The sequence below is a fragment of the Coenobita brevimanus genome, chromosome 77, assembly GCF_032717465.1.
Source record: "Coenobita brevimanus isolate Jiangsu-jjx chromosome 77, ASM3271746v2, whole genome shotgun sequence".
In the NCBI taxonomy this organism is placed as follows: domain Eukaryota; kingdom Metazoa; phylum Arthropoda; class Malacostraca; order Decapoda; family Coenobitidae; genus Coenobita; species Coenobita brevimanus.
The window spans coordinates 8,159,102-8,182,685 of record NC_137030.1 but is presented as its reverse complement, the minus strand read 5'-3'; the positions used below and the strand labels follow the sequence as shown (position 1 = coordinate 8,182,685).

The following is a 23,584-nucleotide window of genomic DNA, read 5'->3' as shown; positions in this document are numbered from 1 at the left end:
GAGTAACATCGCTGTTCCTTAGGGTAAACATCCTTGCAAGGCTTAAAAGGTATTACATCATCAAAGAAAATTCTGCTGCTCTTTCTATACATCAAGTACCTCGTCTGAGGTTGATTAATGTGGATGTGAAGTTTTCGTACTTGTTTCAAATAATTGCCTCATAAATTATATGTGAATATGACGTTATTGCCACATATATTAAGAAGTAGTGTAAGAGCGGAGAGCAGATGGTACCCACTACGGTTGTTGGTAAGTAAGGGTGTTTTTTGATGTTTCGTAAGAGGGTGGACCGGTATTTAATAATTTTAACCCACCGGTAGATTATCCACTGACATTTCCATGACCACTGTGATGTCAGTCATTTTGTGGGACACTTGAAAATCTAATTTAGGAAAACTTCTCATCGAGTATTAGCCTGCACAGTATATGTTTCTGTCTCCTGTGAGCATCATCCTTTGACCCACATCTTGTTGGCCCATTAGCTCTCAGTGTTGCTGCATGGTAATTTTTCTGGAAGAGTACCTTGTAGACTGCCCTTCACCTGTTGGGTCTTAGTTGTGAAGCTCAGGCCCAAATAGACTATTGGAATTCCTTTATCAATTATTGGAAAATTTAGTTCTGTCCCCTCAAATAGATACTGGACACAGGTGATTTAACTCTCCTTCTGTCCCTCTTTCTTTAAGGAATTTGGATTCCAACCCTAACAGCAAAATTAGGTCTCCAATGATTAATTCTTTACCAAACGAGTGCAACCTTTCCATATTTTCTATTGAAATGAGTCTCACTGGTTACTTGTTACTTTTCCTGGATTACCACGGCTACTGGGCATTTTTATAATCTTACCGCTGAAAGCTATAAATGAGGATTTAGAATGCATAAATATTCCATTGATGTCTGCCAGTAGCTGGCTATATTTAACATTCCTTATGCGTGTATTTTAATTTGAAAGCTGGTCGTCAAATGCAAGTTAGGTTTGGTTGGATTAGGTTATGTTAGGTTTGGCTAAATCAGTAAGTTTCCTATGGCTTTGAAGTGGGTTACATGACGCGTCCGGTCGCATGGAAGGTTGGTAAATAACATGACCAATTTGAGAGATCGTTGGTAAACACTGCCACGGGCGACCTGGCTGTTTCCTTAAATATATATCTAAAAACAGGTATATATATATATATATATATATATATATATATATATATATATATACATGTATATATATAATTTTTCCCACACTTCTTGCAGTCACAAATCAGCAGTTAACTATCTGTGTTGCACATGTACCAAAATTACCTTGAGATCATGAGTTTGTTATATATTGGTGGAATTGCCACACCTGTTTGGTGAAGAACTACCTTGTAATGAGGGTCATCTAAGACTACCACAAGTCACACCCAGGAGGATAGCAGTAGAGTTTTCAGGATATCATTTTTGTTCTTAATTTTCAGTATTATATTTAAGTCCTTGTCTGAATTTTGTTATCATAATCATTATCATACCAACCCAGAAAGCAAGGAAGTTGCAATAGGAAAAATTAATCAAGAGCATGTTATGTGACATGTGCCACACATGTATTCAGCTACCATTCAAGCCCCAAGAATCCTGACATCTCCTCACACAGGCATGACCATTCACAACCATTTGTTATATATACTGTATTTATAGATGCACTTCACATTATCTATAGATAGAGCCAGTAAGTTGACTGCCAATTGAAAAAGGGATGCCAAACCCTTGACATGTGAGCCTTGTTTTAGTATATATATATATATATATATATATATATATATATATATATATATATATATATATATATATATGGAGAGAGAGAGAGCTATATAATATTCATCCAGCACAGCCATCTCAATCTCCTTACTGGTACCTTTTTTTGAAGTCTTTTGCCATATATATCTGTCAATCTTCTTGGCCTACCACTCTTCCCATGTTCAAACTCATTCACATAGCTACATGCTTTTCATCATCTTTTCCATTCATTCTTTTCATATGACCATACAGTCTAAGCACATTCTTCAACCCAGTTTATCAACATGTTTCCTTATGCCACTGGGAGAAATTATATTTTTGTGTTAGTGTAGCAGGTTTTTCAGATATTTTTTTAGAATTTGGATATTAACAATGATTTTCATCATGATTAAAATATGTGACAATTGTTTTTACTGCTCTTACACAGTGTACAGTATTGGAACAGTATCTAATTAATGATGTAATTCACTAGTACGGTACAGTAGATGCTGTAAAGATTAAAGCATGTTTTTAAGGGAGCTTTCTTGTTGTTTTACTGCTATTTTTACTCTCCTCTGACTCACATTCTGTCCAGTTTTCTTTTTCTTTTTTCTTTCCAGCAAGAGAGTACTGTAATGGGTTAACCTACCAGTTTTTGTACTGTTCCTTCTTCACTTCACATAGCTACTGGTAGCTGTCAGGTGTGAATTAGCCTTGGCCACCTCGTTAGGGATACATGGCGTCTGGCAATGAATAAATGAATGAAATACCATACCACGTTGAGTACACCGCTTCCCGTTCGATCAGCGAAGTTAAGCAACGTTGGGTTTGGTTAGTACTTGGATGGGTGACCGCCTGGGAACACCAGATGCTGTTGGCATCCCTACGTCAAGTGGGGTTGGTGGAGGATTAGTGCCCCTCCCTGTAAAACAATTAACTCTAAGCCCTTGGCCACCCCGTCCTGAGATACATGGTGTCTGGCAATGAATGAAAAAAATACCATAATAATGATGATGATGATGATGATGACAATGACAATGATGACTGAATTGTTCCAGGCATACCAAAGCCCTCAACCACTGATACTACTACGCACCTTAACCTCGGAGGTGCCGAAGAGTCAGCCTCCTCGGAGAACATCAGGGACAAAGAAAACAGGACCAGTGTCATGGCGGTCCTTGGCAGCCACAGGAGTCATTGGGGCCGGCCTCCTTGCATTTATGTTGTACATCAAAAAGGAAAAGGAGCTGGGTAAGTGGTGGATGTCATTGGAGCTGTTTTTTATTTAGTTCATCTTGATCTTAGTTTGATTTTACTTTGATCCGGATTGTTTGATTTTAGTATGATATGTTTTGCATTGGTTTTATTTTAGTTTGATTTGGACTGGTGTTCATTTCGTTCATTTATATACCGTAAACTGGGGTGAATTCTTACTCGGGGGGAATTCGGATATTATTGCAATAAAAAGTTTTTTTTCATTCATTCATTGCCAGACGCCATGTATCCCAGACAGGGTGGCCAAGGGCTTAGAGTTAATTGTTTTACAGGGAGGGGCACTAATCCTCCACCAACCCCACTTGACGTAGGGATGCCAACAGCATCTGGTGTTCCCCGGCGGTCACCCATCCAAGTACTAACCAGACCCAACGTTGCTTAACTTCGCTGATCAAACGGGAAGCGGTGTACTCAACGTGGTATGGTTATTTAAATTAATTAATAATTAGTGAATAAACATACTAGAAATCTGTTTGCGCCCATTTGTTTGTAATTCTTTCACGTGACACATACCAAATATATACTAAAAAGCAAACATATATAAAACGAATAAATTTCATAACATTGGCAAACTTTCTTTGGCAGAAATGTTGATCAATAGATGCAGGAAAATCTTCGGTGCCCAGATGTACTTTCATGCGTAGTGTGAAAGTGCAAAGTAAGTAATTGGCGTTATCTTCTCAATTTATCTCTTACTTGGGCATTTAATGAAATTTTTAAAATTTTAATGCAAATTGGAGGATGAGAAAAAGGCAGAGTATAAGAGAGAAGTGGAGGAACGATTGGGCAAATATGAATTGGAGCAGATGGGAGACGTGGAAGGTATGTGTAAGATATTTACAGAAGAAATATGTGCAGCATGTGATGTCGTGTGTGGAAGGAAGAGAAGACGGAGGGGGGTGCAAGGAACAGTGTGGTGGACTGAAGAGGGGAAACAGGCTGTGGCACAAAAGAAGAAAGCATACAATGAATGGATGAGAAATAGGGGCGTGGAAGAAGTTGAGAGGCGGAAGAGAGAGTTATATGTGGAAAGGAAGAGAGAGGTGAAAAGATTAGTAAGAGAGTGGATGAGGAATTTGGAAGGAATTTGAGTGTAAAGTGGAGGGACTGTAAGAAAATGTTCTGGAGAGAAGTGAAAAGAGTAAGACAGGGTGGAAGTGAAGTTAGCAGGGGAGTGAAAGATAAAAATGGTAGATTACTAGTGGAGAAGGGAGAAAAAGTGAGCAGATGGAGAGAACACTTTAAGGAATTGTTGAACGTAGAGGATGGAAGTAATGCGAGTATAAGTGGCTGGGGAATGGCTGGGAGAAGGAGGGAGGTGAGAAGACAGGAAGAAATCAGTAGGATAGAAGTTGTGGAAGCAATGAAGAAAGTTAAATCGGGAAAGCCCCAGGAATTGATGGAGTGTGTGGTGAAATGCTGAAGCATGGGGGAGGGATAGTAGTAGAATGGATGTGGAAGATGTGCAGATTGGCCTGGGAGGAAGGTAGAGTCCCGGAGGATTGGAAGTCAGGTATAATTATTCCCTTGTACAAAGGAAAAGGGGAAAAAGAAGTGTGTGGTAATCATAGGGGCATTTGTCTTCTTAGTATAATAGGAAAAGTGTATGGTAGGATTCTTATAGACAGAGTTAGAGAAAGAACAGAGAAATTAGTTGGAGAAGAACAGGAGGCTTTAGGAAGGGAAGAGGTTGTGTAGATCAGATATTCATTCTTAGATCTTTAGTGGAAAAGTTTCTAGAGAAGGGAAAGAAGTTGTATGCGGCTTTCATGGATTTGGAGAAAGCATATGACAGGGTGGATAGACAAGGATTGTGGAAAGTGTTAAGAATATATGGAGTAGATGGGAAGTTGTTGAATGCTGTGAAGAGTATGTACGATGGTGTGAAGGCTGCAGTGCGTGTGGATGGTGAACTAAGTGAATTTTTCTCTTTGAAAGTTGGTTTGAAACAGGGATGTGTCATGTCTCCATGGTTGTTCAATCTGTACATGGATGGGGTAATAAAAGAGGTACAAGGTAGGGTAGTGGATGTTGGAGTGGCCCTGGTGAGAGAGGATAGTGTTTGGAAACTCCCTGTACTGTTGTTTGCAGATGATACTGTGTTGTTGAGTGAAGACGAAGGGGAGCTGCAAGGCTTGGTGGATGAGTTTGAGAGAGTGTGTAAGAAACGGAACCTAAAGGTGAATGTAGGGAAGTGTAAAGTGATGGTCTTTGAGAGAGGTGAAGTTAGTGAATGTACAGTGAGGTTGGATGGTGAGGAATTGGAAAATGTGAGCACGTTTAAGTATTTGGGTAGTGTGATGAGTAAGGATGGAGGTTTGGAGGGTGAAGTGCTTGAAAGGGTACAGCAGGGAAGAAAGGTTGCTGGTTCCTTGAAAGCAGTGATAAGGAACAGGGAAGTGAGCATGGAAGTGAAAAAGTTACTACATGACAGTATTGTGATACCAACTCCAACGTATGGAAGTGAAGCTTGGACATTGTTGGAAGGACACAAGTCAAGAGTGAGAGCAGTGGAAATGAGTTATTTAAGAGGAGCCTGTGGAGTCACGTGGAGAGACAGGCTGACGAATGAGGATATAAAGGAGCGTTGTGGTGTGGATGTGGATGTGATAGGAAGCGTTATGAGGAACACACTGAGGTGGTTTGGCCATGTGGAGAGGATGGAGGGTGAAAGACTGACGAAGAGAGTGTATGTGAGTGAGGTGGAGGGGGGAAGAGGGAGGGGGAGGCCGAGGATGAGATGGAGGGATGGAGTGGAGAGGTATATGAGAGAGGGGGGTATGAGTTGGGAGCAGGGCAGTGAAATGGCGGGGGACAGGGCGACTTGGAGGCGATTTGTTTGTGGCCACCCCAAATGGGATTGAGGCGTCTGGCAATAGAATAGAATAGAATAGAGTCAATTCAGACATTGGGGTGAATTCGGACAGGGGGAGTATGATCGAAAAAATAACATTTTTTACAACTTACAATTGCCTATGATTTGCCAGATGTGGATATTGTGTGTAATTGGGTTCATATTTGTCATTTACAGGTATACTCTTGAGCTTTTATGGTACTACCTGTTTAACCCTTTAACCGCGAGCTTCTTTTGCTTTTTCTTGCGGCTCCCGCGGGCATATTCGCGCTCTGATAGACTCTCTAAAAATATTTGCCAAAAATCAGTGATTAGTCCTAGAATATTAAAATCATATATGCTTATGGCACATACCTTCAGCTTTCTCCTGGGGTGTTTGTTGAGCCTTCGTCGAGTACCGTAGGACTTGTGGAGACCTATGAAGTTGGGTAACAAAGTCTCCACTTTACACTTCCCGACAACACGTAATATGATTACCACAGTCTGATATTATTACTAGAAACATTATTCTATGATTCTCAAATAGTTTGGAATCCATACTCCAAAAAAAAAAACACTGTGTAAGCAGTGAAAATTATGAGGGCGCATGACTTTCCCACTTGCGCTAGTTCGCCACTGGTGTTCTGTCATTTATTATTCATAAAAACACAGTTTATATTTCCATTACTATATAACACTTATATATATATCTACAGTCTTTATCCATAAGTTTCCTTCAGTAATAGTAGTTTATTGTCACTGTAGGCATTCAATTTCTTTCAGTAAAATACATAGCATTCACTTTCTCGTCCTGTATACTAGCATTGAGAGTGAATGTCACTTTCACCATCACTCTCATAACTCAGTATTCATACATGCTAGAGTGAAACTTTCACTTTCATTACTCCCTCCTAGGGTATATACTCGTATTTTTATAATACTACTCATTTACATTTCTATTTACATTCTCTATTTTATTTATGTTATTTACATTTCTATTTTATTTACACTGTGTTATGCACTGTCACTTGAAGTAACTTATAAAACTATTTTCCACTGTTCACATATATTTACATTCATTGCTTTCACTTGCTGTTTACACATTATTTACAATTCCACTTGCACTGTTTTACTCAATAGAAAGATCGTAGTCACTCTTTTTCAATTGTCAGCCCTTTACCTCTTTCCACACGAGGTTTAGTAGGGGGTATAGGTCACAGGGCCCTTTGCATGGGGCTATAAAGTGGTGGAAGTTAGCAGGAGTGAATTAGACATACCTTCACCTTGAAAGACGACAGTGAACTGATAGTGGTGGCCTCCTGCCGCCTGGCTAGGGTGAGTGCAATACTACCAACTTTAGCCTTGTGAGACCTGCTAATATATAGCAATGAAATGATTGGCAGGAAACCAAAACAGTACATAATAAATTAGGTAGTTCCAGGTGAATGTAAATATCACTTAGGCTTCTCCCTTCCCTCCTTATATGTATATTTATTATGAAAATAGATTATATGGCATATTTCAAGGGGAAATAAACAGCGAAAATTAGCGAACGAGTGCATGTGAGGTGTTGTCAGGTGATAATTAGCCAATTCCAGGTGTATGGCACTATCACTTACCTTATTTCTTTTTTGTATATATTATTTGGTATAAGAATAGGGCATAGGGCTTATTTCAATGGATGAAATCAGTGGAAAATTCCAGGGAAGATTTACTTAGCGTAGAATACAGTGTGGTGGCCTGCAATAATTAGGTAGTTCCGGGTGAATGTAAATATCACTTAGGCTTCTCCCTTCCTTTCTTATATATATATTTATTACGAAAATAGATTATATGGCATATTTCAAGGGGAAATAAACAGCGAAAATTAGCGAACGAGTGCATGTGAGGTATTGTCAGGTGATAATTAGCCAATTCTAGGTGTATGGCACTCTCACTTACCTTAGTTCTTTCTTGTATATATTATTTGGTATAAGAATAGGGCATAGGGCTTATTTCAATGGATGAAATCAGTGAAAAATTCCAGGGAAGATTTACTTAGCATAGCACGGCCGGGCAGGCAAGAGGATAGGATAATGGAGGGGAGGTAGGGAGGGGAGTCAAGAACGGGGAGAAATGGCTAAATTGTCAACAATGGATGGGAGTACAGATGAGATCAGGAGTGCTGACTAGTGTTGGACATTGGCAGTACTGATAGATGATACAAGCCACCACTTGAAAGCCCAGGCGAATTCAAAATATCATAGAATCACAAAAGTGACGCCCCGCTGTGTGATCCCTTGCTCCCAAGCGTCACGAAAGTGACGCCCCACGGTTAAGGAGTTCAGCAAGGTCACCCAATGACTCGAAAAATATAAGAAAAGAACTGGTGGAGATCAAGGTCCTTATCATAGTGAAAAAAGCAAGCAGAAAATTGGTAAAGCCAAATAATCATGTTAAATATCACCTTTAACTAATTTTCCATTAGTTTTCCAAAAATGAAATTATTAGTCAGAAATAATTGTTTAGTATATACAATACTAAGGTTTGTAGCTAGATTCATATCATCTACATGTATTCTAATATGTTTTATTTAAACCAAGGAAAAAAATTAAATTGCTGTTGTGTTCATATCTCATTATAGTCATTAGCTTATTTTGTCAGGGAGTGACATAATTTTTGTACTGGAAGAACATTTTTTTTTAAAGCCCCAGAACGTCTGAAATGGCCCCACATAAGGGCGAGACTAAACTGGGAACCCAGGGTAGTCATCTGCAATCATTTTCTATTTATGTACAAATTTATACATTGTGTCCGAATTCACCAAAGTTTGAGTACAAATTCGGACACTCATTACTATATTTGCTATAATTATATATGAAACATTTTGAATTTTTTACTGCTATGATTCGATACCCTGGTGGACCAGCCCCACATATAATGCTTAAGATCTTGAATTGAATTAAAAACTAGATTACATGGCACAAAAAAACGAAAAAAATCGTCCAAATTCACCCCAGTTTACAGTATATAAAAGCTCCAGCACGCTTGCATGCTTCAGCCTTGGTCACGTAGTGGCAGTTCTCTATGCTGCTCGATTATTTGCAGCCTCCCTATTCAGTTCCTTATCCCTGAGGTCATGCTCTGTGACCTCTTCCCAAGTCTTTTTTAGTCTGCCTCTTGCAACCCTACCCTTGATGCTCACAGCTCTCACCTTCTGCACCCAGTTGTCATCCTCCATCCTCTCAGTATGTCCAGACCATCTCATTTTGCCCCTCTTCATCACAACACCAGTACATTCAAGTTCCATCCTTCCTCTAAACTCTTTTCATTTGCAATCCTAGCCCACCCCCCCACCCCCCAGTCCTTGCATTGAAGGACACTACACATCCATCTAATCTTAGTCATTTTTGTACTTTTGAGTCTGTGAATACCTTCCTCCTCTACTGGCTAGGTCTCACTACCATACAGCATTACACTTCTAATACATGCTGCATACAAGGATCCCTTAGCATAGTGTGAAAGCTCTCTCGATGTTAGGAAAGGCAACAGCCCCCTGAACCACTCCTTACCCTAGCTCAACCCCACCTCCAGCATGTAACGTGTCCCAAAATAAAAAAAATTCCTCCGCAAATTCAAGAGACTTGCCAGCAAGGTCACCCCTTTCACACCTGTCAGTATCCATGTGCTCGCCCTGACACACCTTCATACACGGAATCAGCATTATTTTGCATCCTACCTCTAATATCACCACATCTCTTGTGCACCCTTTTATCACAAACGCTGTGCAAGATGGAGTTACATCCCACACTCTTGTGGCACACTGCATGTGGCCACACTCCCTTTGCTTAGACAGTACTGCCACCAGCCCTGGATATCATCACGTTTGTGTTTCATCTGCATTTACTCCCAAATCTTTTTGTCCCATTCTGTCTCCACTTCCTAAATCTTTCCTTTCCCTCTCTTTCATTCTCTGCAGTCAACACTAAGTCATCAGCATGCAACATCTCCCATAGGAGAGTGTTGTTTTATTTAAATTTTTCCTGGGTTTCATAGTATAGGTTAAAGTGTAATATGCCAAATGAAATGTTGGGGAAGATGTGTTTCAAAATCTTGTGAGTTGTTGAGAATACAGTAGATCCTCAGTAAACTGGTAAATAAAGGATGCATTCAAACTATCACACCATTCTTTATACAATTAGCTGTGTGAATTAGATAAAGGCAGAAAGCGGTGTTATATGGGAGTAGTGCAGTGTTAATAGAAATAATTAGCGCTGAAGTGGTGACATGCAGAGGTGTGCGGTACATAGGACTACTGGGCCTTGAAAGCAGGCTATGAAGCCCATGCCCAGAGTTTGACACATAAAAAAAAAAAAGAAAAAAAAAGAAAAAAAGAAAAAAAAAAAGCAGTTTATTGGAGATTTAACCCCATCACTAGTAAGATGTGGTGGTAGGTGGTGGTGACCATCATCCATTCCCCTGATGTAGTGGTTCTTACTTCTTCCTTCACTTTTATCTTTTTTTTTCTGTCTGCCCTCCTCTCTTCCTATTTCTCCCATCCTTCGTGTCACTTTTAATTACTCTTCTTCTTCCTTCACCTTTATCATTCTTTTTCAGTCTGACTTCCTCTCTTTGTATGTTGTCCATCCTTCCTGTCACTTTTTATTACATTTCTTTGCACTTCAGGTGTCTCTATGCTGTGTGGCAAGCCAAATGGTTTCCTGTAACCCAGGAAACTGTTTACAGTGCTGAGTGGTAAGTTGGTAACCATAAAACCAAAGTAACAGGGTGATGTGGAGCATACTATGGCTCCCCTATTAATTGGGTGGAGAGACCCAAATGCTGTGTCCATCCAGGAACCAAACCTCCACACTCTTTGCAGCTTTGCCTGTGCCTTGTTGTGATGAGGTGCTGTCTACTTCAAGGGATCATTGAATCACTGCACAGGACGACCCTGCAGGGGCAATTTCTTGCCTGTGGTTGGTGGGTCTGCTTGTCCAGACAGAGTGGGGTTACCCAGCAGTAACAACAGAAACTACTAGGATGTCATATTTCAGTTATTGTAGCTCTAGATTATTTTTTTTATTATTATTTTTTTTTTTTGAATAAAATCATCTGGTGGTTGGTTGATTAAAATGAAAATTATATTATTGTACTACAGGGTTAAGAACAGTAGCAGATCTACATGAAGACTAAATGCTGATTATGAAGAATTTCTTTATGGCTCCCCGACTCACTGATGTTTTTATTTTTTCCCTAGGCTTATTTGAAATGTGAATCCAGTGGACAGCAACCTTAATTTCTTCTCTGAGGGATAGGGAAGTAGTTAAGGAACGTTTGTACAGCTAGGCAGTGGAGCCACCTGGTTGTGTAAGTTCCTTTACATGAAAGTGTCCCTTTCCAGCACTGTAGCTCATTGAATCCAAGTGATTGCCTTTATAGTTTACCCTTGCCGCTACCAGGTGATTTTAGTTTGGGTAGGAAAGGCCTTCTGTACTAAAGGGTTGATGATGACAAACTTTAACCCATCAAGGAAAAAGTCTCCTAACTTAAATCAGCTATTTGGAGACAGCAAAAATACAGCAAAGAATGTCACCAGACTGATGGGGTTAATTTTCTGTGAGTAGAAGGTTGATTCAGCATGTATGCCATCTCCATGTAAAAATTTTCGGTGTATCTCATCACAGCCACGTTATTAGCCAAATCTCTACAGCTTTCTCCCGAGTGAATCAGACTGTCAGGTGGTAGCAAATATAAGACTGAATAGACATCATTATACAGGTATACCCCAGTTTAACGATGCAGATGGTTAAGTAAAAACCCATTGGTAGGTGGGATATTGTATTTTGGGGTAGATTTAACATGTAAAGTATAGGGATGCATCTTTGAGCCTTGGGTTTCCCCCCAGCCAAGTCCTAAACCCACCCAAATGAGTCCAACAAGTTTCTAGGTCACCAAAACCCCCAAATAGTTTTAGAACAAGCTAAACGTAGCCTAAAAGCAGTTTATAACTCACCTAAACCCAAAAATAAAATCTGAAAATTATCAAATATAAGTCTGGAAAAAATCAAACTTAGTAAACTGTACCCCAAAATGACAATGTTCACCCCACCTATGATTAAAACACATTAATCTAAGTCTAAAAACAGTTTATAAATCAACCTGAACACAAAATGTAAGTCTAAAATATAATAAAAATTGGTACAGTAATAAAAAAATTAAAACCCATTGTTAAACCAGGCTTTGGTCGTTGTTAGGCGGGATATGGTGGTACTGTCTTTCTACCCCCATCGTTAAGTTGGGGTATCGCATTTAGGGATATTGTATCTTGGGGTATGCTTGTACTGTTAGGATTATTGGAGATTTCTTTTGACTCAGTTTGAAGACACTCTGTTAAGCAAAATAAAACTTACTTTGTAGCAAAAATGTAGAAGAATGAACATCATCATATTGAAAGAGTTAACTTACATATTCTAACCCTGCTGGACAATGATGTCTTATATTGCAGTGATTCCTTGGTTATCGTACATAATTGGTACCACGCCTAGTGCGTGATAATGAAATTGCGTAATAATGAAAGCACAGAAACAATGGGATTTAACTTAATTGGTACTTGGCACCCCACTTGTAAACCCAAATTTTCCCATTTACAACAAAATAGACCCATCAAATACATACACACTGTTATGATATGTATCAGAAACACACTGAGGCATGGTTTGGTTAATAGAAAATGATGGAAAGGGCACAATAAGAGAGGACCATGTATACCATACAGAGACCTGAAATGGGATTGAATTAAGGGGTTCTTAGGCTAGGAGGTGGAGGGTTAATGGTCTCCACCACCTGGGATTAACACCTCAGGTAGGGTCTCAGCTTTGAGCCCCTCAGAGCCACTAGAAACCAAAGATTTTGCACCATCATTGCAGCAGAAACCAGCTCAGGTGCTCAATAACAGTGTTTTTTACCCAAAAAATTTGCGATAACAGCAGGAGTGCAGATTTTCATTTTGCAGTGATAAAGAAAACTGCTTGCTCGATAACCAAGGGATGAAGCATAGAAGTTACCTCTTGAAGCAGTCCCAGTCTCAGTTACCTCTTCAGTGTAATAACATAACTTTTACTGTATAGACTACCAGATTTGAAACTCCAGATAATTTTATTCGTTTGAGAAAGAAAGGACTGCTGTGTCTATCTATCTATTGCCAGTTGCTGTAGTTCTGCAAGGGATGGCTGTTTGTCTTTGAGTTATTTGTTTTATGGGGAGGGGCACTAACCCTCTGTCAACCCACTAGCTGACATGTTGGGAATAGGCATGGGTTGGCTATGTGGTTACCACCCAGTGTTGTACATAATTTCCTGGCTTACAGATGCTCACACAGCATTAATCATTTGCTATTATCCACCTCCCACAGCGCAGGCCAGGGAAAGGAAGCGGGTACTGGGCAAAGCAAACATTGGTGGCTATTTCGACCTCATAGACCATAATGGAGAACCAAAAAAGAGTGAAGACTTCTTTGGCCAGTGGGTCCTTCTGTATTTTGGATTCACCCACTGCCCAGATGTCTGCCCGGATGAACTGGAGAAGATGGCCAAGGTTGTGGATGATGTGGGTGAGTTAACCCATTCATTGCAATTAGTATTCCAAGGAAATAAAAAGTAAGTGAATGAAAGTGTGGCCCATTCAGGAGAGCAGACCTTTGGTTAATATCTCCTGTCATTTTTTTTTTTTTTTTTTTTAATGGATCCCCCATTCTTAGATGGTAAAAGAGGTGTGAATTCTGATGATAATGATGGAAAAAAAAAAAAAAAAAAAAAAAAATCCACATCCATTGCACCTCCATTTCAGCTTAGGGACCAGAGGCTGCCCTTTAACTTTGTCTTGTTCATGCTAAATTGACAGTATCAGCTAGCCATGTAGTTATGGAATTGGCAGAATTCTGTATGGTACAGTGATGTTATAAAATGAAGCAGTGATGTTATAAAATGAAGCAATGTTTTGCAGACTAGAAACAGGTACAGTAGTCCCTCAGGACATACAGGTAAAGTGATAACCTAGGTTAACGTTTAAGCAGAGCCCCTGAAACAGAGATCCACATCCCAGAAAAATAAAATGTGTAAACCAGCCTATTGGTCCGACCCTAAACTGCCTACTAAAGACCCTCTATAACCCCACCTAGACTACAGATATGCTGCCCTCAGGCAGCATATCTTTAGTCTGCATGGGGTTATAATGGATGCTATGTATAGATATAGCAGACATAAGACAGTGACAGTAATGAGATTTAACTGGAGAAAAAAGTGGGAAAAAACTCACTGTGATAGACCACAACTTGTGAACTAAGCATCCATTATAACCCCAAGGAGACTACAGATATGCTGCCTGAGGGCATAGCCTACTGTGGAGAGGTAAAGGAAACCTAAGACAGTGACATATTAAAAAGGTTTAAAGGAGTAAAAAAGTAGGAAAAACTAATTGTGCAGGTGGATTCATTTGTTAAGCACCACTGTACAACCGACATGCATTTTCTGCGCTTGGGATATCCTTGGTTCCGTTTTCTTGGACCATGCATGGGGTTTACATGCACGCAGCCTGCAGATTCAGAGGGGCTACTGTAGTACAGTAAAAATCAGCTCTAAATGAATCCTGATTAATGAAAATTAATAAAATTTATTTGTGGTCTTCATAGATTCATTTGTATTCTAAAGCATCAATGATGTATGTACTGTTGATTTAAATACTGAAGATTCTCTTGGATGAAAAGGCCAGATATTTCCTTGGGCAGCTTAATTTATGAGACATAAAGAAATATTATTGATTGCAAAGCTCCATCACATGGCATTAATGCACTTTGTGTGGTTTGAGTTGTACCTTTGGGGTAATTTCAAATTCATATTTTCCAAAAAAATTTGTTTTTAAACCTTTGAAGAACTTAAGTATCCGGAAGTTTCATTTCATTTCATTTATAAAGGCTCTAAATTCTTGCATGCATCAGCCATGGTTACCTAATGGTGGCTTTCCACGTTGCTCAATCTCTAGCAGCCACTCTAGTCAGTTCCTTATCCCTGAGGTCACATTTTATGACCTCATCCCAAGTCTTATTGGTCTTCCTCTCACAGCACTTCCCTCAGTGTTCATACCTGTCACCCTCCACACCCATTTGTGTTTAGCAAGTATTAGTAGCTAAAGTGTGACACCACTCTTGAGTGGACAAAGGGAGGTACATTTAACCTTTTGAGGAATAGAGATATCTCCAGGTTGAATAAATTGCATGACTGCAACCAGAATTCTTTTCCATAGAATGATGTAGTTCCTGAATAGGACAAGAAGTGAACTCTGTTCCAGCCTGTATTTTAGAAATTATATTGTTATTACTTTTTCTAGATTACCAGGATCCATATCTAACTCTTAGTACATATAATTTCAAGTTAAACTTTTTTTTGTTTTTGTTCTACACCTACTGTAGACATATCAGAGGTAGATAAAAATTAGTAGAGATAATAATTATGCTACTACAGGTACTAGAATCCCATGACAATTCTTGAATCATTTTAGGTCATGTGTTCAGGCTAGTCTAAGTTTGTGAAATGTCTATGCCATAATGTCATCTGTTATTAGGTAGGCTGATACTTGTTGATGTATCAGTTCATCATTAAATAGGGTTGATGATGATAATAATAGTCATTTTCTGATATCTCAGAGGCATGGATAATATGTGAATGATCTTAGGGCCCATTTATTAAATGCACTGTGTGAAAGTTATGTTAGTTTAATACTTGTACAGTACTTTCTCATTCTCTTTGGAGAATGAGAAAGTATGGGGCAATCTTAGATGGGAGTTAGGATTGAGTTGATGATGAAGATATTGCTTGTCATCAGTGATTAGGTAAGTTTTTCTTTACTGAACTTTCAGTTAATTATAAATGGGAAGCACAAGTAGTCCTTGGTTAAAGTTGTTTCTTTTGATTAGTAAGCTACTGATTAATCAGTCTGTATTCTTCACTCGGAAGTGCTTGTAGTTCATTATACATTTTTAAAAAATCCCATAGCCATGAACAAGTAACATACCTCACTTATAATTGTTTCACGTAAAGTAGTTTTTTTTTACCTAACCACATCCTAGAAGTAAGAACTGACTATTATATAACATGCTTTTAAAACTTTTCCTTGTTTTCTGGACTCTGCCTTAACCCATCCTTAGGTGTGAAAAAGAGGTGGTGGTGGTGATGATGATGACAATGGTAATGATGATGATGATAATGATTAACGATAATGATGATGATTGATGTTGTTGATGATGATGGATGTTGGTGATAACTTTTTTCCTTTCACAGAGAAGCTTGATAATGGGCACAAGATCCAGCCACTATTCATCACAGTAGACCCCCACCGAGACACCAAGGAGGCCATCAAGGCATACTGTCGAGAGTTTCATCCCCGCCTTCTCGGACTCACCGGCTCCGATGAGAAGATTGCCGAGGCGTGTCGAGCGTATAGGGTCTACTTCAGTGCCGGACCCAGGGATGATGATGATGACTATATTGTGAGTGTGTTGGTAATGGATAGATTTATAAATAGGTAGATGATAACTGTTATATAATGTGAGTTCTAAGATGATGACTGCAATGCAAGTGTGGTGGTGATAGATAGTTGATGATGATGATGTGAGTTGCAGGATAAGAGGATGCTGACAGGATATTATGAGTGTGGTGATAAATTTTATTTAATAGGTAGATGATTAGGAGAAGGCTTTCTAAGTAAAGAGATGAATGGAGATAGTTGCTGACCTCTTTAATGATGATAGTATTCTCCCAAACTGATTAAAATTATATGACAGATGGAAGAGTAAAATAGAAGTTATGTTTCTAGAGCTGTTGTTGTTGTTGTGGCTTCATTGTCACCTGAAAAGTGAACCCAGTGGACTGCAGCTTTAAGATGCCCTTATGCAGTCCATCATTTTCCTTTTGGGGGATACATAAATACATGAGGGACATTTGTATAACCAGGCAAGGGAAGGGTGATGCCCTGGAAAGAGGAAATTATAGAGGTATAAAGCTTTTCGATCAGATAATGAAGGTAATGGAGAGAGTTTTAGAAGGTATGATTAGAGAAAGAGTGAATATTGATGAGATGCAGTTTGGGTTTATGCCAGGTAGGGGGACCACTGATGCCATATTCATTGTTCGACAGCTTCAGGAAAAATATATTGGTAGGAGAAGGGATCTTTATTTTGTTTTTGTTGATTTGGAAAAGGCCTTTGACAGAGTCCCTAGAGAGGTGGTGAAGTGGGCAATGAGAAAGCTTGGCTTGGAGGAGTGGCTGGTTAGGGTGGTTATGGCCATGTATGTGGGTGCTCACACCCAGGTGAGAGTGAATGGAGATTTGAGTGATGAGTTTTCCATGAATGTTGGTGTGCATCAGGGGTCAATCTTGAGTCCCATGTTGTTTATCATGGTACTTGAAGCCCTTTCACGTGACTTTAGAAACGGACTCCCGTGGGAGTTGTTGTATGCTGATGATTTGGTGTTGATTGCAGAGAATGAAAGGGAGGCGGAGGAAAGGTTTAGGAAGTGGAGAGATGGTATGGGGCAAAAGGGTTTAAGGGTAAATGCAGATAAAACAAAAGTGATGATATCTAGGGTTGGTGGCGGTACTGTCAAAGACGAGGGAGAGTGGCCATGTGCAGTTTGCCACAAGGGCATGGGAAGTAATTCCATTTTGTGCGGTGTGTGTGATAAATGGGTGCATAAGAGATGTAGTGGTATCAGAGGTAGACTGCGAGATAATGCTGATTTTATGTGTACGGCGTGCCGGGGTGAGCAGGTGGAGATCGTCAGACGTGAAAGGATTGAACTTGCTGGTGAATCTCTTGAGTGTGTGGAAGAGTTTTGTTATTTGGGAGACATGTTGTGTGCTGGAGGTGGGGGCTGGAGCTAGCTCTGTGGCTAGGGTGAGAAGTGGTTGGAAGAAGTTCAGGGAGCTCTTGCCTCTCCTGACATTGAGAGGGCTCTCCCTACGTGCTAAGGGGTCTTTGTATGCAGCATGTGTTAGGAGTGTAATGCTGTATGGCAGTGAGACCTGGGCAGTGAAGGAGGAAGATATTCGCCGGCTCAGACGTACAGAAATGACAATGATTAGGTGGATGTGCAGTGCGTCCCTGCGTCCAAGGCCTGGAGGTGCTGGGTTTACAATGGAAGAGTTGAGAGGTAGGATGGGACTGGAGTGTATTGGTGTTGTGATGAGGAGAGGTAGTTTGAGGTGGTTTGGATATGTGGAGAGGATGGGGGATGACAATTGGGTGAGGAAGGTGAGATGTGTTAATATTAGTGTTAATACTGGGGGTGGGGTTATGAGGGGTAGACCGAGAAAGACATGGGACGAGGTCATTAAGTGTGACCTTAGGGTTAAGGGACTGAACAGGGAGGCTGCAATGGATCGTGCAGCGTGGAGAGCCGCCATTAGGTGACCAAGGCCGACACATGCAAGCATGTTGGAGCCTTTAAAAACGAAACGAAACGAAACGAGGCAGTTGAGCCACCGAGTAATATCTCTGCCACCATATGAAGGTGTCTCGCCCCAACACTGCATTGTGGTGAAATGGTTAAGTACATTATATACCAGGTATCAAGAATTTGTTTTATGTTATTTTTCTCATAGCTGGTACCGTAAATAGAAGGAACTAGGGGAAACTACTGTATAAAGAGTAATTTAATTTCAACAGTTTTTTGTCATACAGGTATACAGTAAGGTCCCAGGGTATGTCAGGGTTCTGTTCCTGAGGTGTGCCCTAAGCCAGTTTTTTACATAACTTGGATCATATTTAATGCAGATGTGTTCCTGATAATGGTATTGTCAACCATACATTATATATACAGTCACTGTTCGCATAACGCGCGAATATTGTCCCTGGAAGGTCCTGCTTTATGAGAATTCCGCATTATACAGCCAGAGAGGTGAAGTCAGTGAATGTACAGCGAGGTTGGATGGTGAGGAATTGGAAAATGTGAGTCCGTTTAAGTACTTGGGTAGTGTGATGAGTAAGGATGGAGGTTTGGAGGGTGAAGTGCTTGAAAGGGTACAGCAGGGAAGAAAGGTTGCTGGTTCTTTGAAAGCAGTGATAAGAAACAGGGAAGTGAGCATGGAAGTGAAAAAGTTACTACATGTAGTATTGTGATACCATCTCTAACGTACGGAAGTGAAGCTTGGACGTTGTTGGAAGGACACAAGTCAAGAGTGAGAACAGTGGAAATGAGTTATTTAAGAGGAGCCTGTGGAGTCACATGGAGAGATAGGCTGACGAATGAGGATATAAAGGAACGTTGTGGTTTTGATGTGGATGTGATAGGAAGTGTTATGAGGAACACACTGAGGTGGTTTGGCCATGTGGAGAGGATGGAGGTTGAAAGACTGACGAAGAGAGTGTATGTGAGTGAGGTGGAGGGGGGAAGAGGGAGGGGGAGGCCGAGGATGAGATGGAGGGATTGGGTGGAAAGGTATATGAGAGAGAGGGGTGTGAGTTGGGAGCAGGGCAGTGAAATGGCGGTGGACAGGGCGACTTGGAGGCGATTTGTTTGTGGCCACCCCAAACGGGATTGAGGCGTCTGGCAATAGATAGATAGATAGATATTTACATGTTACAGGGTTTCATGTTACCCAAGTCAGCCCCAAGTTCACCTTTTGGGGCAGTTTTCAGGGATTTTTCCTAGGACATTTACCTACCTAATAATGACTTAAGTACATACAAACATTGGAGGATTCCTCACCTCGAACTGAAGAGCTCGTGGGGAGGGGGAGGTGGGTTCCAAGGCAGGGCAGGACTCCTACTAGTCTCCAGGTGGCCAAAAAAAAGAGCAAAGGTAAGACATAGCACATGTGCAGCCAGAGCACGGGTAGAGGGTAGGCTCAAGTGTGGCAGGAATGCTCAGTGGACTGTCACAACACCCCGCACAGACACGTAACAGCCATACATCACAGGCAAATGCAACACACGCTGTGACTGTCGCTTCCCATGTTATGTCCATTTCCCACTGCATGATGATCAATTTTTTCACGTAATTACTCAATATACCATAATTTTTGTCCTCAGGCCGTGTAATCACTATCATAGCAGCGTAGTACGTTTTTTCAATAAATGGGCAATTTCTCCACCTCCATAATATTTGTCAGAATCTCTTTTTGACCATTTCTTGGACTCAAAAAAACAGGCTGTGTTATGACTAGTTTAGTGCTTTCTGATCACGCATTATGCGAGCAGTGACTGTAATGCCTACATGTATAAATGAAATGTATGAGTTTGTATATCAAATGCAGACTGATTACAATAATGTTCTCTATTTTTAAGAAATAGGAATGGTTAAGTTAATATATACAGTCTGGTCTCACTGTATGACTTTGTTATGTGATAAATTGCTAGAGCAGTAATTCAAAATTATTCCCTTTTTTGGAATAACATTAAAAAATTGGTTGTGATTTCACCAGAACAATACTTTCGACAGCCACCTCCGAGAATCTCTTGCAGACACGGTGATGCATGCAAGTTGACACTCAGCTGTTAGAGCCAAGATGGCTGCCTAGTGTTTCAGTTCGTTATGATCAGCTGTCTTTTGTTCTATTTTGTGCATGAAAGGACAGTAAATTATCATTGCTATTGCCAGACAACAGTTCAGATGCTTAACAAATAATGCAGTGTGTGATATTAAGTGAAATGATACCTTGTTGTGTGTGAAATACTGCACTGAAACTTGTGACTTGGAAATCTTGTCAACCTTATTCACCGAGCTTCCCCAGTCAGCTGATGATGGGGCCTCCACTCAGCTGATGATGGGGTCCCCAGTCAGCTGATGATGGGGCCTCCATTCAGCTGATGATGGGGCCCCCAGTCAGCTGATGATGGGGTCCCCAGTCAGCTGATGATGGGGCCTCCAGTCAGCTGATGATGGGGCCTCCAGTCAGCTGATGATGGGGTCACCAGTCAGCTGATGATGGGACCTCCAGGCAGCTGATGATGGGGCCTCCAGTCAGCTGATGATGGAGTCTCCAGTCTGCTGATTGAGGTAAGATGGCCGCCCAGTGTTTGTATTCAGTGTGATCTGCATTTTGTTCCATTTTGTACAAGAAAGACCCCTGAAACACCATTTCTGTCACCAAATAACGGAGGAAGTGCTTAACAAATAGTGCAGTGTGCGATATTAACCCTTTGGTGTTTATGGGTGCAGTGCAAATTTCATGCGCTCGTTACCATTTGTCGCAAGCTGCGTCTGCACACATTTCAACTGCTTGTTACCATTTGATGTCAGTTGTGTCATACGAAATGACCCCTGTTTCTTTGGGTATGGAATAGTTTGCGTCCATTTCTGGGCGAGGCAAAACACTACGTGTGTCCCCATGTATTCATCTGCCGTTCTTAACCCACTCTGCACCCAGCATCGCCCCACTGCCCCAGTCAGTGTGCTGCAAGCCTTGCTCAAGCATAAGGTAATTTCCTTTTGTGTTTCGTAATATTGGGCCTAATTGACCTACAGCAGTTCTTTATACACCAAAATGTAGCCAAATAAGTTCCCTAGAGCTTTTTCTCAGTAACATTTACCATAAAAATTATATTTCTATGAGAAGAAATTGAAAAAAACTGAAGTAAAAAAATAATTTTTTTTACTTCAGCATAATTTACATTAGGCTGTTTTTTTTAACAACACCATAAGCAAGTACTGTACATTTATTCAGGGTTACGGTGAAAAAATTACAATTGTCGAAGCATAAATAAGGGTGTGAGGATAAATTGTTTGTGAACTACAGTATCTAGTGTGCAGAAATAGCTCAGTGTCGGGGGGGGAGGTCTCTCAGTGTGTGGCCTTTGGCACCCAGGACTGTGCCCCAAGTACTCATTCGCATTTGGACGTAGCCCGCGTCAATTGGTAATGAGAAGGTTAAGTAAAGTGTTATCCGTTTGTATGGAGTGATCGTCCAGGCCCTCCAGCTGTCCCCCAGCCGCGGGAGAGACCCATGGTGATGACTTGAACAGGCCTAAGACAGACTTCAGGTGGTTGGCAGAGTTTATTGGGGACATTAGGTTTTGCAGTCGAGGTCACCCTCTGTAATCCCATTGAACCCATGTTATATCGATCTTGCTATGTGATAAACCATTATGTGATTGGTCTTCGCTTGATGCAACCCTATTGCATAAAAAGGCTGTACTGTATATGTATATCTATCTATCTAATTGGACCCAAGCATCCCAAGCTCAAACCCCCAATAAGTGCCGGAAACACACATTGGCACATAGTGTGTCAAAGAATGTCTCTGAAGTTGAGATTGAGGATGATGTTAGCAGAGGCAAAACTTCAGTGATATGGAAGAAGAAAATGGAGCTGTTTATTAGTGACAGAGAAGGAAGAGGAAGAGAATTTTTTTAGAGTAAGGGAGGTATGTGAGAATGAAGTATTTTGAAGGCAGTTTTGTCATGACCCTCTTCAGCTGGGGATTCCCAAAAGGGAACAAGGTGTTGGAGAGGATAATGATAATAATGATATAAATGAAATCACATGTCAGCTAGATATGAAAAGACATGTCAGCTAGGTATGAAAACATGTGTCAGCTTGATAAAAATGGGTATAACTGGTGGTATGAATGTATGTACAGTCTCTCCAAATGGGCCTTGCAAGTGAACATAACATGAATTGAACCAATTGGGTATCTGTGATATCATTATTACTGTCCCCAGAAGATGAGATTAGTCTAATATCCAATTGCTTAGTCACATACAATACAGTGTACAATACTGTGTAGCTGCCAAATAATAAGTGTGTAGTTCATGGTGGAAAAATATTCTGAATCTATGACACCTGCAACACAACATAGGTGAAGTTGCCAGCTGAGAATCATAGCATTGTCAGAATATTAACTGACATTTTTCCCCAGGTTGATCATACGATCATCATCTACCTTGTGAACCCTGATGGTGAGTTTGTGGACTACTATGGCCAGAACAAGACAGCTGATCAGGTCATCGCCAGCATCGCCATCAGCATGAAGAAGTATGATGATATGAACAAGAAGGGAATTTTTGGTCTGCTTTAGTTACTGTTAGTAATTCCTTATAAATTTTTGTATATTACAATTAATGTTTATACACAGTACCCACCCTTTTAGCTAGTGGGAAATTGGGTTAGGATGGTAATTATTTTTTTCCTTTTACTTGATTTAAGACTTTAAGGATATCAGGTATCTCAGCTCAAGGTCTCTCCACTTTATGAGATGGGAAACTAGTATATAATCATAGTTCAGTACTGTACACTGTATTTGAAATCCCTAAAGTACTGTACTGTACTCAGTTAACTATGTACATTTTCACTGCCTTCATCCATCCGGACTGGCCAGGCTTGAGTACTCATTGCAAGACATGCACATAATTACTACACATACTACACCAGTGTGATTTTCACTGTTATGGTTTTAGTGTTGCAAGTCATTTTGTAACACTGTTTTAGTCAGATTTCAACACCATTAGCACATGTTCCTCCTTAGCTGATCTCAACAGTATTGAGGGGAGAGTATGACTTTTTTACAGTAATTTTAGTACCAGTAGTGTACATAGGTTTTGTAGGAGAGAGAGAGAGAGAGAGAGAGAGAGAGAGAGAATGTCTTACTGTTATCAACACTAATGGTGGGTAGTGTACAGTGCAGTGTTAACTGAAATGCAGGGTAGTGCTAAGCAGCCTTTAAAGAAAAAGATCACTCTCCTTTTATGAAATGCATATACAGTAT

At 40.4% G+C, this 23,584-nt stretch overlaps 1 protein-coding gene, 1 non-coding gene and 1 pseudogene across 2 annotated transcripts; 2 read left to right on the top strand and 1 right to left on the bottom strand.

Moving 5' to 3' along the window:
* Positions 1-154: 154 nt before the first annotated feature.
* Positions 155-22,898, top strand: LOC145408359 (cytochrome c oxidase assembly factor SCO1-like). Its single transcript, XM_080279084.1, has 5 exons — positions 155-249; positions 2,796-2,988; positions 13,239-13,436; positions 16,159-16,367; positions 22,739-22,898. The coding sequence occupies exons 1-5, from the start codon at positions 178-180 to the stop codon at positions 22,895-22,897; spliced, it is 831 nt and encodes a 276-aa protein (XP_080135210.1). The 5' UTR covers positions 155-177; the 3' UTR covers position 22,898.
* Positions 2,499-2,617, top strand: LOC145408577 (5S ribosomal RNA; annotated as a pseudogene).
* On the bottom strand, positions 3,327-3,445 carry LOC145408563 (5S ribosomal RNA). Its single transcript, XR_013898954.1, has one exon. It is a non-coding gene; the product is annotated as a 5S ribosomal RNA (ribosomal RNA).
* Positions 22,899-23,584: the final 686 nt, after the last annotated feature.

Excerpts from the sequence above, each read along its gene's own strand:
- LOC145408359 (XM_080279084.1), top strand. The coding sequence starts at position 178 with ATGACGTTATTGCCACATATATTAAGAAGTAGTGTAAGAGCGGAGAGC. Across the intron at positions 250-2,795 it reads GGTACCCACTACGGTTGTTG|GCATACCAAAGCCCTCAACC; the intron begins GTAAGTAAGGGT and ends GAATTGTTCCAG. Across the intron at positions 2,989-13,238 it reads CAAAAAGGAAAAGGAGCTGG|CGCAGGCCAGGGAAAGGAAG; the intron begins GTAAGTGGTGGA and ends CACCTCCCACAG.